At 42.6% G+C, this 14,611-nt stretch overlaps 1 protein-coding gene across 1 annotated transcript in view; it reads left to right on the top strand.

Moving 5' to 3' along the window:
• The window catches only part of LOC130111979 (protein unc-13 homolog C), a 160,751-nt gene extending 151,616 nt beyond the window's left edge, over positions 1 to 9,135 (top strand). Inside the window, exons 29-32 of the mRNA XM_056279289.1 lie at positions 1,075 to 1,222; positions 5,848 to 5,940; positions 6,528 to 6,687; positions 8,850 to 9,135. Coding sequence (XP_056135264.1) covers positions 1,075 to 1,222; positions 5,848 to 5,940; positions 6,528 to 6,687; positions 8,850 to 9,135 — 687 coding nt within the window. The remainder of the gene's footprint in view (positions 1 to 1,074; positions 1,223 to 5,847; positions 5,941 to 6,527; positions 6,688 to 8,849) is intronic.
• The last annotated feature ends 5,476 nt before the right edge of the window (positions 9,136 to 14,611 follow it).

The raw sequence follows: 14,611 nt of genomic DNA, 5'->3' as shown, positions 1-14,611 counted from the left end.
TAAGTGCTTATCTAATTTAATGTGTTGACCTTCAGATTTGGGAAAAGCAGAAATAAATGTCAGTGCAAAGCTAAAGATTAGAACCTACGATACAACAAGGTTGATAAAACTGCATGAAAAATGTCTTTATGCATGAAGAATGCAGTGTAATATATGATTTTTTTTTCTGCTCGAAGGATTACTGAATTTATATAAAACTCTAATTGTTTGACTGTAAGCACACTGAATGATTATCCTTATGGAAGTACATTTTACCCACAGGGAAACCGAGAATGAACTTTGAACCTGTGAATTCTAATGGATAAGATTATGGGTGAATGGGCCTGCCTGTGAAAGTGCCCATATCTGACAGAGATAGCATTCATCCCATTCAAATGATTTCCTGCGAGTGATAAAAGAAAGGCAGCTGCTCCATCACTCCCGCCAAATCCAGCTTTGTTATGACAGTAATTTTTTTTTAACCTTTTACTCATCCGAGGAACAATTTTCTATGTAATGGAAAACCACGCAGGTGCACTTCTCTATTACAAGCCAGTAACGTTCTTGCACACTTAAATTGTTTTGTTTTTTTGCTTTTATTTCCTTTCCAAAAAAATTAAAAGCCAATGAAAAAAATGTGCCATTTCTAGGGCTCTTGAAGTCTGCATGCAAGCCTTTCTATCCATGGTTGCTTCCTTTTACCAACTACTTCCCTTTTCATTTGATCTGGCCACGGTCTTTTTTTCAGCACCCACTTTCAACAGCGAGGGGTGGTGACAGCTCTTGACAAGAGAGTAAAGACTTGTCTGTCCTAATTAATCAGACTTATCTGTGCAAATGTGACTTACCCCACCAAGCCTGACCCCTATCTGTAAGTGCGTGGTAATTACCTACAGAGGCGGCTATTAGTGTTGTCTCTTAGCCGCTCTCTCACAGTCTGTCAGTCCCTCCTCTTAAAATGCTCCCCCTTATGCATCCCTAACCGGCTGTTGTAGTCTACCATTCAGTTTGGCAAATTCAAATTGCAGCGCTCAGAGCTAGGAACTCGTGTTTACTGAGAATAAACATGTCCCTGTTGTTCTCTGTCTTCTGTAGCAATATTTCCATGCTGGAGGAAATGGGCTTAAGAAAACTTTCCTTGAGAAGAGCCCTGATCTGAAGTCCCTAAAATATGCTCTCAGCCTTTACACTCAACCTACAGATGCCTTGATCAAGAAATATATATGCACCCAAACCTCTCAAGGTAAGGAAATGTGGTCATTAAATGGCATTTAGCTCAATTTATGGAGATTAGTTTTTTTTCCAGCATCTGAATATAAAATGTAAAAAAAAATCCATGGCTTTCGATAGCTTTCATATCAAACCCATTGACAACAGTGTCGAGTGTGGAGGATCGGTTTACAGCCACGAACGCCTCAGTTGCTTGTTACTGCAGCGTGTCAGGATGACCTAACCTTTTATGCAATCTAATACTGCAGTTAACAAACATTGTTAAATAAATTGTCATATAAATCCAACCATGTTGTATATACTGTACTGTACATTGTATGTATACTGGTACGCTCTGTCATGTCCATCTATCTCAGGCATGTATGTAAGTAACCTGCTAACTTCTACTTCAGCATCTCTGATATATTCTCTGCACCATTGCACCTTATCACCTCTTATTTCACCTGTATAAGTCAATCCTTGTATATATATCTGAATATTGTTGTGTTGTAGTGTTATTATTCTGTTAAGTAAACTGAGAGAGCTACAAAACCGGAGTCGAATTCCATGTATGTGCAAAGCTACATGGCCAATAAACATGATTCTGATTAAAGATAACACAGTTATGAAATGACTCAAAGAGAAACAATCAAGTTTTTCAACATGCTATATATATATATATATATATATATATATACATACATACACACACACACACACACGTAACCCCTCTCCTACTGGACGGTTAGCGATCACATGTGTATATATACACACACATACATATATATATGTCTACTACTACTTTTGGCTGCTCCCGTTAGGGGTCGCCACAGCGGATCATCCGATACACATATATATATATATGTATATGTGTATATATATGTATATATATGTGTGTGTATTCTAGGGATAATATAGGTTGTAGGGATGACATCATTACCGTCACAATTCTGGTGGCGCTTCAGGGACACACACAAGTCCTCTCAGGATTATGGCTGCTAATGGAGTGTTATCCCTACAACGCATAGAGATAATGTTGAAAGTTGTGATTTTTTTCCCCCCTCTAAGCGTTTGGATTTGTGGCTATATACTCCGATTATTGTGTCAACTGTTCAAGAAATAATAGCGGACAAAAAGTGTATCAGTCCCAAATTAATTTACAGATTCTATGCATACTCAGAATAGATTGATTGTAATGAAAACTGGAGCCAAGCCCAGGTTCATCGCCAAACTGTCGCTGCACCCCCAACCCTGGCCTCCGTCTAGCTCCCTGTCTGCCGTCTCCACCAGTCTGACTGGGCAGAATTTCACTGTGTCAGTTTAGTTTTTCTTGGCTCGGTTATGTGCGGTAGACATTGTTGTAATAGTTTTTAGTCCCTTCATTGCCTCCATCATTCAGCTCCATCACTGTAGATAAATAAAGAATTAAATAAGTGAAGATTACCACTCTGTGAACAAAGGACTTCACATACAGTACAGTCACTCTCTACCTGCCCACCCCACCACCACCACTAGAATCATTTCATGGCAAAACAATACTGGCATTGCAGAATGCATAAATCAATACACAAATCCATTTTACACCTCACTCCTCTGCTTTTTCTTGCTCTGTCTGTATGTCTCTCTTTCTTCCTCTTCTTAAATAACAGATTTCTTGTGAGTTTCTATGTGTGTCTTATTTTGTGTGATATTGTTTTCTCCATCTGTGTATAAATGGCTTTTCCTCAGTCTTCGTAACAAGGCAGAAATACCTTAAGGTGTCTAGAGAGATCTCAGAGGGATTCACCCCAGCGGAGCAGTGAAGCTTTAAGCTCCATCTTGCCTCTGTGTGTGTAGCCTTGCAGAGCATTGCATAGGCAGGCTGCAGGAAACAGGCTGGCGAGCTGAGAGCCAGCAAGGCAGCTAACAGGCCATTGAGGCCAACCAGTGTTTTGCCACTCACACTGACTAGCAGATGGGATGGGAAAGCATGCACAGGAAGTCAGCGTGCACCCTCCCCCTCCCCCTCCCTATCTATGTTCACACCATGTAGCCCTGTCGTCACTCTTTGTCTGAGCCAGTATAATGTAATGTCCTTAAATGGGAGTAGTGAGGTGGTTGACATGGGTTAGGCCAGTAAACATTGTGGGAACAGAGCTTGATGTGGCTTGGCTGACACTGATTCATACACCATCCAACCTGGCGCCCTGACAGGGGACACATTACGACCGGGTCACACAGTTTTTAATAGTAGTGTATGCACAAAAGCATAGTGTTGTCTTGCTGTGATTGTTTGGGGGGTGGGGTCTGATTGATTGGATAGTTTGCTCAAATTGAAGAAGTAGGAGAAAAACATTAATTGGGTGCAGATCCTCAACAGAAGCACGGCACATTCCGGTGTGTATTTGAATATAATTTCTGCTCTATGCCCCAATTTTTCCTCTTAAAAGCTTCTAGAGAAAACAGTCATTTTAGGCTACTTGGCTTGCTAGCATGGGGTAGAGTGGGAGTTGTTAACAAATATTACGCACACCGGTACTATGGCTGTAGAAGCACTGCGTCCACCCAATAGTTTGCTCTGCTATACGTATACTGTAATGCCAGATTGTGTTGTCGCTTGTCTTCCAGTCATAACAGTGTTCATCTATACATATTGTCTAATACTGGTGTGTTGCAGGGCGGCGCAGTGGTTAGCGCGGTCGCCTCACAGCAAGAAGGTCCTGGGTTCAAGCCCCAGGGTAGTCCAACCTTGGAAGTCGTCCCGGGTTGTCCTCTGCGTGGAGTTTGCATGTTTTCCCCGTGTGCACGGGTTTCCTCCGGGTGCTCCGGTTTCCTCCCACAGTCCAAAGACATGTAGGTCAGATGAATCGGCCATACTAAATTGTCCCTAGGTGTGAATGTCGGCCCTGTGATGGCCTGGCAACGATGTCTCCCCGCCTGCCGCCCAATGACTGCTGGGATAGGCTTCAACATCCCCGTGACCCTGAGAGCAGGATAAGTGGTTGGGATAATGGATGGATGGATGGTGTGTTGCAGCGGACCATGCACATTCATTTGCTACCAGGAACTCAGAGGTGTATGTACTTTCCTTCGTGGTGTGGTGTCATTTGGGTAAAGTCTCTCACTGACTAACATGACTTGCACTGCAACACTGACTAACACTAAATAGGCCGTATATTTCCAGTGATGCTAACACTTGACAGAAGTGCGTTCAACTCTTAAGAAAAAGAAGCTGTCGGTATCATTTGTCTCTGGATGTGTGGTAAGTGTAACATTCTGACTGCTTTCCACCAAATGAAAGGAACAAAAAGCACTTTTTAATGAATTGAAGAACAACTTTCAAACCACAACTCACCTGCCTTATCTTTGCCTTTCACCCCCCTGGCACTTTTCTTCTGTAATTTGTCCGTCCTCCTCCTCACTAGAGTGTTTTCTTTCTCTTCTCAGCTTTATCTCCTTTAAATACCATCTCTCGTCTCCAACCTTCGGTTGCATTGTACTCTAAGAGACATGTGTGGCTTGATCTGGGCCTTTTTTTTTTTTTGACAGGCACTCATTAACTGTGTCTCTGACTGGCAGCGCATAATATTACCCATAATTCCACTCCACACTTCAACGTGTATTTATACATTTTTCCTTCATATTTTTACGTTCACTTTTTTTGTGTGCACATACATGTATGCATGTGTTTTTATTCATTTAATTTTATTTTAATCAGTCAGTAGGGGTGCAGGGGTATTACTCTGTTAATTTCCCACAAGCCCTGGTCTTAATTACGCCGTGGCAATGTTTCTCCGTCCTTCCCTACCCTCCCAAGGCATCATTATCATAAATCAGGATGCTTGTTCCCTCATTACCAGCTATAATGGACACTGCTTGTTTGGCATGTATTGATTGGCTATTGGATCAACAAGCCCCTTCATCAACCACAGACAGCAGCACCTGTCTGTACTCAACATCTGTGTGTCTGAGGGGTGAAGATACACTTTCGGCCATGTCGGGAGATGCAGTTTAGAAAGGCGTCACTCACAAATTTAGATGTCAAAGTAAGATGGAGGGAAAAGATAGTCAGATGTTTTTGGGGGTTTTTTTCCCTGGAAACCAGATGTTTTTACGAAGTAATAAAAGCAACGACCCCGAGGCAGCCATTGTCATCATTGCTGCGCAGCATGTTACCCAGTGTTTCCAGCCTCATACTGTTTCCCTTTGTCTCTCTTGTTCTCTCTGCTCTTGCTTTGTGCTTTCCTTGTATTTGCGTTTGATTTATTTTCCACTTGCGTTGGAAGTACACGGCCATGTCTATAGTCATATTGATTTCACTTTGTTGAGCAATACCACTTCACGCTTTCTTTGGCCCGGAAAGCATGGCGATTGTTTCGGTTTCGTGGTGTTCTGCTCTTGTTTGGCCCACAGCTACAGGGACCCCCGCCTGGACTGGATGCTGGTTTGACAGGTGGTGAAATCAAGCATACCTCCCCACTGCTCCGTTTGTGTATACTATTCTGCTACAACACACAAGAGGATTTTTATTTATTTATTTAGTTTGTTTTATCCCTTTTTCGATCTGGGTCTGCGACCTTAATCTGCAAAAAAGTTGTGTTCTTTCTCTCTCTCGCTCTCTCTTATCTCTCCGTCTATTTGATTGTGAACTCTCCCATGGCTGTTTTGGTGTGTGTCCAGGTCAGTCATCCAGTGGAACGGTAGGGGAGGTGTCGATGCAAGTAGATCTCATCTCTCACCCTGGCACTGGAGAGCACAAAGTCAGCGTGAAGGGTGAGCTCCACTATCTTCATCACACTCATTCAAATGTGTTCATACTGGCATATATTCAAAAGGTGACCATAAGGAGCACGTCTGTGTTGACCTTGTTTGGGCAATACTAAGGGGGTGGGGGGTTGTTGTTGTTCTTTTTTTAGGTTTTATTTTTTGGGATTTGTGGAGAATAGTAAGGGGATAATGAGTAAATTACCATTTGAAAGATCTCTGACGGCATTATAAGCACAATTATACAGTAAAACCAGGACAGCAATTGTGGTCAGGGACATCAGAATTTGTGTTTTACTTGAAAATATGTAGAGGAAAATGTGTTATTGGAGCAATTCTGAAATATGTGTTGAAGAATGAGGTTTTTGATATGGTTGACTTGACTGTGCTTTACGAATGAATACTTTTTACAACACATACAAAAATAGTTACAGATGAGTAATTACTGTACTATAGGGGAAAATAATACAAGTATACTTGTTCAGCGCTTGAGGCTGTAACAGGGTTTGACACGGAGTGTAATGGGCCTAATGAAAGGATGTAATTGTTTTTTGCATTGTTTCCATGTCGCTTATTGCCTTCTCTGCCCTACCCAGTGGTGGCGGTGAACAACTTAAAATGGCAGACCAACACCATGTTCCGGCCCTTCGTAGAGGTCAACGCCATTGGTCCGCACCTGACTGACAAGAAGCGCAAGTTCAGCACTAAGACCAAGAACAACAATTGGTCACCAAAGTACAATGAAACATTCCACTAGTGAGTAACCATGCAATCATCTCTGTCTGCCAGAAAAACAAGAAGGTCGCTGATCCGACCACCAAATTAAGGTCCAGTAAGCTTCCTAAATAAGAAGTGCAGCAGTCGGGGCCGTTATGCCCTGACATTGTTCCCGAGACCATGAAATAATCATGCAAGACGGAAATGTTTGAAGAAGAACATGAGCTTGGCAAGAGATAGAGGAGATCTTACTGAGAGCTGCTCCAAAACAGATGTCCGTGCAATCGGAACACAACAATATCAAAAATCTTTGTATGGGGCATCCGGGTAGCATAGCGGTCTATTCCGTTGCCTACCAACACGGGGATCACCAGCTCGAATCTCTGTGTTACCTCCAGCTTGGTCAGGCATCCCTACAGACACAGTTGGTCCTGTTCGGGGGGGGGGGGAATCGCGTGATCTTCCCACACACTACATCCCCCTGGCGAAACTCCTCACTGTCAGGTGAAAAGAAGCAGCTGGTGACTCCACATGTATTGGAGGAGGCATGTGGTAGTCTGCAGCCCTCCCCAATCGGCAGAGGGGATGGAGCAGCAACTGGGATGACTCGGAAGAGTGGGATAATTGGCTAAGTACAATTGGGGAGAAACGGGGGAAAAATCCCCAAAAAAATAAATCTTAGTATGTAACACAGCGTTATGATTATCAAGTGGTATATATTCCCCAGAAGTGAATATTGCCTACTTCTGAAGGCTCAAAACAACTACCATATTTTAATACCTACTTTTAAATCACTTATGAGCTTTTGCGTGGAAACCATCATGTAGTGTTTCAAACGCTTTTGTTTGTGTCGATGCTGTTGTGCCAATGAGCAATGCTCTCTCAGCAGTATGGCTTTGTTGGAAAGCAGTCAGGGGAACGAATTAAGCAATCTATAGACTCATACCCTCTCCGGCACTGTAATTCCAAGAGCCGTGCCAGCAGGAGTAATAGGAGGGAGAGCGACCTGAGACCGTGAGCTTTAGAAACACTTCTGAGATCAATGCAGACCCAACGTGGGTTGCATATGTATTCGCTGCCGGTGTTTTCATTCGAATTTTAAGAAGCAATTAAGTTGCTGGGGATGGGCTGAAGTTAGGCCGGTGGGGAATTAAGGGCACGTGTTGATAAAGATGTCCACTGTTTGTTGAACTTGACCGAATTGTCTCATCAAAGTCATATGTAGAATAAGACACCTGTTCTCTGCCGAGATCCGTGAGGAAAGCCAGTTGTGACTGGTCCAAAAAGCTATGTCATTACCAAAACTAGACTTCCCAGGCTATTTCCTGTCACATCTATTGCCATTTTTGTTTCTGGTCTCTGTTAATCTTGTACATGTTTGTCGGTGTCCGTACAGGATCCATCAGTTTATCCAATTTAGTTGTTTTTTGGGTTTTTCTTTTTTTCACTTGTGTTCCAGATGTTGGGGATTTGTCACGCTGGACAGTACAAGGTTTAGAGAATGAGGACAAAGTATATGAGAGTCACATGCTGTTGTTTTTCTTTTACTAATAATCTACTTGACTCTGTTTTACATGACCCAACATTGTGAACTGCTGTGTTACTTCTTCTAGGTTAAATCAAATACTGAGAGTTTAAAAGAGAAAGAAAGAATAAAATGTACTCCTACGGTTTTAACTCTTTCCCCACCAGTGGGGCGGCATGTTGGCCCAGTGATTAGCATTGTCGCCTCACAGCTAGAAGGTCCTGGGTTCGAACCCTGGGGATGTCCAACCTTGGGGGTCATCCCAGCTCGTCCTCTGTGTGGAGTTTGCATGTTCTCCCCATGTCTGTGGTGGGTTTCCTCCCACCATCAAAAAGACATGCATGTTAGGGTTAATACTCCCATCTGTGCACCTGAGCAAGGCAATGGGTAAAGAACCGGAGTTGGCCCCTGGGCGCAGCATGGAGGCAGCAGCCCACTGCTCCTAGCTACACACATCATGGCTAGGATGGGTTAATTTACAGTAACTGAATTTCCCCAAGGGGATTGATAAAGGAAACTTAATTAATTACAAGTGCCAGTGTGGACAAAGGCCTGTGTGGAAGGTCCTCTCTTTTGATTTTTTTGCATTTATCTGTGGCTGAAAGTGGCATGGGCCATTGCTTGAGCACATGTATAAACACCTCCCTGATCTCCCCGTGTGCTTGTGTCTCCTCAGCATCCTGAGTAACGAACATGGCCCGGAGGCTTACGAGTTGCACGTCTCAGTGAAGGACTACTGCTTCGCCCGCGAGGACCGTATCATCGGCATGACGGTCATCCAGCTCCGAGAGCTTGCGGACAAGGGCAGCTGCTCCGCTTGCTACCCTCTGGTGAGGAGTATCGCAATGGACGAAACAGGCCTTACCATCATGAGGATACTCTCTCAAAGGACCAATGACGAGGTGGCCAAAGAGTTTGTGCGTCTCAAGACAGACACACGCTCATCGGAGGATGTGTCATAATGGCAAGCAAAATGCAGTATTGAAAAAGTTGTGTTGTCTTAACTGTGTGTGAGAGAGTGAGCGAGCAAGCAAGCGAGAGAGACCCAGGAAGAAAGACAGAACGGTACCAGTAGAGTTGGGCTATCCACATATCCAGATGCATTGGGCGAATAGGACTGTCTATAGTGAGTGGGAGGTGAGAGAGAGGGAGGGAGACAGAATGAGAGAGAGTTGTGTTTGTTTTTGTGCATGTGCGTAAAACATCTGTTGGAATGTTCATTTTAAACTACAGTATGTACAAGTGTTTACTTACCGTATGCTTACTATTAAGTACTATATTCTATGAGTTATGTTAACAAGACATGAAATACCTTTTTGTACAACATTTAGTCTTTTTGAACAGAGATTTGTTCCAATAAAGTGCCAAACCAGAAAAAAAAGAACAAAACAAAAATATATGAATTATGGTGAACTTAGTATGTTTGAAATTTGCTCGATTATTTTGTCCGGTGTAAAACATTCTCTGACCGTGTGGCATTTTGACCGTAAAAAAAAAAAGTAAAAAAGTCTTCATTTTGCACCCTCGTTTTGCTTCACGTCCCTCCAAACAGCACTGTTGTGCATGTCCTGTTCTTGACGACGTCTCTCCCATAACACCACCGTGACCGCCGGGCAGGGTCCTCTTCCCTCGCCGCCGAGCTCTTTGTAATTTAAGTCAATCTGAAAGAGACCATTTTTTTACACGGCGATGACTGCTATGTAAACCTTCATAGGTGTTTGTAATTTTATAACCATGACAACGATAACAGCCTCCAGTGCTAACAGTCTTAGCAGAAAAGATGGAAATAGTTCCTTTATTTATTTTTAATTCTTTTCTTTCTTTTTTTCCTTTTCATTTTCCTTCTTTTGGGCCGTCAGCTTCCAGCCTTTCTGAATGACCACTGTGAACATGAGCTCTGGAAGGCAAGCTTCCATTACATTGCTGATGGTTTGATATTGTGTTTCATTTTTGACAATACTTTTGTTCCTGAGAAACTGCCAAAGTTATATAAAATGTTTGTACAAAAGCAATCCATTACCTATATGAAGATGATATATGTACATGTGATCTATTACTTTTTCAGTGCTAAATATCTGATTGTCGATAGGGTGGTTCCAAGATTTTATTTTTTTGATTTGTCGTGAAGCTGTTAACCAATATGAAAGTTGCACATCTTACTTTACACAGTTATACCAGCTTCTGTCATCTGATTTATTTTTCTTCATAAAGGAAAGAGTCTAACATTTGGTAAATATGCAACATTCCTATGTATTGCACTGATGGCGAATTGTATGTCATGTAAATATATTTAGTGAGATATTGTAAAAAAAAAAGTCTCCTTTTCTTCAATGTGGATAAATTATATCTAATGTAAGACATGTGGGTCATGTTAAACGATTTTACCGTATGTTTTCTTCTAAAGAGTACCAAGACACGCTGTTTTAGGGTTTTCTGCCTACCATGTAAATGGAGAAATAAGCCGAGTGGGGTTTCACAGGGCTCTCTTCTCTCCTCCCTTATTGGTACCCGACCAGAGGAACGAGCAGGATCAGTTTAAACCAGCAGCTCCACTGTCTCCAGTCCATCATCCGTGGATCAGCGGCTAGTGCTGACCGGTGTATTCACCTCCCTGTAGCGAGTCATGACAAACCTACTCATCTGGCTAAGTCTTTCTGGTGATGTTAGTCCACTCAAAATATTATCAGACACCATCTTGCACTGTTAAACAATAGTTTAAAAAACAACAAGATCGACAAAAATGAGAAAAACTGGAATAGATAGATCAATAAAAAACCAAAATCCCACAACGGACAGATTTAGTGGTCATAATGTTGAGGGAGTCTCACATTTCTATGGGAGTGCGTGTGTTGTTGCACTCACTTCACAGCAACTCTCTGGATGTGCTCAGTCTACAAAAGCCCTATAGCAATGCAGTCGTTTTATTTTTATTTCACAAACACATTGAAAGGGGGCAGGGCAGGGGCACTAATATGCTCTGCTCTAAAAAAAAAAAATTGCATATTTTGTTTGCAATTTTTCAAACTCGTGTCCACAATTTGTGTAGTAGACCATCCGCTATCAAATCGAGTTGACAGCTTGAACATTTTGATCAAGGATTTATTGCAACATAAGCCATAATTTGTCGATCTAATAACCGAGGGCTCAGTTAAAGTGGCTAATTAGTGATTATTATACCAATGTTGACTAACATCCAAAAGGTAAATCTACTGAAACAACCTTACTCTCTCTCATAGGGTTGACTATTAATGGGCAGGGGGTCTTTTTAAGGTGGGTTAACATGCAATATTAAAACATACTGTATATTCAATGGCCCGGGGTTAAAGCTGAAATCCACGATTTCTCCAATTTTGCTGCCTTCTGGTAGTGAGAACCACAAACAAGCAGCCATTATCGTTTGTGTGCCATCGGCTCAGCAGTAAATGGTTCTCAACCTTGTAGAAATGGCCAAAGCTGACAATCTAATGTATTACAAACTACATCAAACTGTATATGGGAACATTGATCACTGACTTGGTGGACCAGCTGTCCAACAGAAGCACAGTCACCATGCATCAATCCTTCAACCTTCGACTAGGAACGTATTTGTCTCTGCAGCAGTGTTGGTCCTACCCGGTCAAACCTTTCTACAGCGGTGTACTGAGAGGGTCTCCGGCCACGGAGCGCGTTATGTAAGCCGACTACATGGTACAGATGGAAAGACAAACTATTAATGGAGGAAAAAAAAAAACAGACCTGCATTAAAGGATGGGAGCCTGCCTCAATTGGATGCTGGGTGGGAAAATGTTGAAAAACAGTTGATAATCACATATGACTATGTTTGAAACTGGAGGATGCTGATAAAGCTGGCATATGCAAGAGCCACAGACTCTAGCCATGGTCAAGAGCCAGCGTGTCTCATTACTAGATCCAGGCCAGACAAACTAAGTCCATTTGTCACCGTCATCTTAATGTGTTTTCCCCATACACATGGCCTTGCTAGAGAGCAGGACTATAAAGAAATTCCAAGCATAAACATGTAGACAATAAGAGCAGGCGAGTGAGACACACACACACACACAGATTTTTAGTCCCACTCCCCGGTGTCTATGGAGAATGTGTCTCCTGTATACACAGGAGGAAAGCCAGTGCTTACACACGATTGAAGCTAACCCATTTCCCCTCGCGGCTTTAGTCACTGATCAGCGCATCAATGTGGTTTATTGGACATATTTCCATCGGCTTCGCTTCCGTCAGCACCAGAAACGGCAACGCGAGGTATGTTGTGAGACAGTAAGCAGGGAAACATACTGTTGCATGCACACTTCACCGTGCACTGGAGACTCACCCCTACACGTTGCATTCATTTTTTATTTCTCTATCCCCACCCCCAAATATGGAGATTTCTTAGCGTGGGATCCTATTACTACACTACATGAATAATTTACTGACTTAGTCGGAAGACTTAAAGTCCCACACAAATTTCTCTAAAATATTTAAGCTAGCTTGGAGTAGCTGGGGGTGTTTCCCAGCCCTTCTACCCCCGAGAAGACTCGGCTGAGAGAACAAAAAGAGGCAAGGGCGAGCGTGAGTCATGCTACAAAGCCGCTAAGATGCAAAATTACATCAACCTTGATCTCTTGGACTTTGACCCGTCATTCGCATATGGTAAACTCCTCCAGGAAATGTTACTCATCATCATCAGCGCATTTCAGATGGCAAAATAATGATGGGTACAGTATGACCTTGGAGGACAGAACAGACTGGTTCACATAATTCATGGTAGGATGATGACCATGATGTAACCCTAGTTGTGCTCAGTGATGGTTTATATGGACTTGCATCATATATATAAATAACTTCATTAAATGAAACCTTCAATGGTAGGGAAAGTGCTCAACAAACAAGGAGCTAATCCAGTGATTCAAGTATTTTTTAATTAGACAGTACAAGCCTGTTTCATGCTATGTGCAATCTATCTATCTATATATATCCAAGGTGATTGTAGAAAAAAAATCTACCATTATCTAGAAAAGGAAATACTAATTATAATACTTATTTATATGTCAGCACTAACTCTCTGAAGCTAGCTGATAAAGCACTAAGAAATGTGTTAGCAGGAAAGCAATGTTATAGTAATCATCCCTCCATCCTCTATCAGATGTCTTTGCAGCTATTCCAAACTGTCCTGCTAGCTTTACCTCAACCAAAAACACAGCATCCCTCTCTCCATTCTGGGCTCAGCAGTATACACACAGAAGCATGTACTTCCTGACAAACAGACAGCTATCTGATATGCCACATTACTAATGACATCAACTCTGAAATAAGTTTGTTTCAAAAGTTTATTTCCCCCACTGGGGGCAGTCTCTGCGTGTCTCTGACACTTCTATTCTAAGCCATGCATGCTAGCGTTTAGTGGTTAAGTAGGAAAATCGAGCTTAAAATCAGCTCATTTCCGAGACGGGCCACATGCAGGTAGGAAACAGGCAGTGGAGTGGACAGCCGCAGAGTCTGGGTGTGTTGTTGGCGGAGGCGCAGTCACACAGCGTGTTTGTTTTCAGGAGGCTGCAGAAGTGACTGCACACGAGAATTTCATTGAAGATATTAATGGATTACGTGGGCTGAAGACTGAGCATGAGACCAGGGGATGAAGCAGAGCGAAGACTCAGCGAGGGGATGATGGGTCATTAACAGACGCTTTAGGGGAGTGACAGACGGGGCCATCTGGGTTTTAGTACGTAGTAATGTGGCCAACTGTTCTCGAGGCACTACCAAAATATAACAGCGCATCCAACCTGAACTTTCTGCCTTTCACAGCAGTTTTTTTTTAAACTTGTATTTATTCAGAGAAGATTGATGGACTAAACCCCTGGAAAGGGAATGGGCAATTCCCTCTCCAGGGCCTTTATTTTTTCCCCTATGCTTGATTTTTCCAAAACTAGGGAACTTTGAGTCCCAAACCTGCTGCAGGTCCATGAATAAATCTGCCCCCCGTCCATGTGTGGGTTCAGTCACCGGTAACTAAAACTTTTAATAGCAAGCCACTGTATTTTTATTTGTTCTGTAACTAAATGTACTGCAGCCATCTTGGCCAGGTGTCGCTAGGAAAAGAGGCTCTTAAACTTAATGGGATGGATTTTAAAAATGGGAAAAAGGGCCGAGGCTGGAGATGATGAAGACATTGTTCAATGGCGGAGTGGTCTGACCTCACCCTTTCTGGACCCATGGGGTCCAGACCCCATGACAAGATGTGATGCTGGACCTCCAGCCGTGATGCATCTAATCAAGTACACTATAAAGATGTCTGTATAAAAGGCTCCCCATAGTGTTGGGGGGGGGGCATGTCAGTACTTCCACTATTGCTTTCTCATTAACTGTCTGTGAAGTGTTCACAATATGATACAATACACTTTGTTTATCCCATCAAGGTAATTGCAGAAAAATTGTGCAACAGAT

The sequence above is a fragment of the Lampris incognitus genome, chromosome 4, assembly GCF_029633865.1.
Source record: "Lampris incognitus isolate fLamInc1 chromosome 4, fLamInc1.hap2, whole genome shotgun sequence".
NCBI classification, from domain to species: Eukaryota; Metazoa; Chordata; class Actinopteri; order Lampriformes; family Lampridae; genus Lampris; species Lampris incognitus.
The sequence above is the reverse complement of the archived record's forward strand: the minus strand, read 5'-3'. Positions and strand labels throughout refer to the sequence as shown.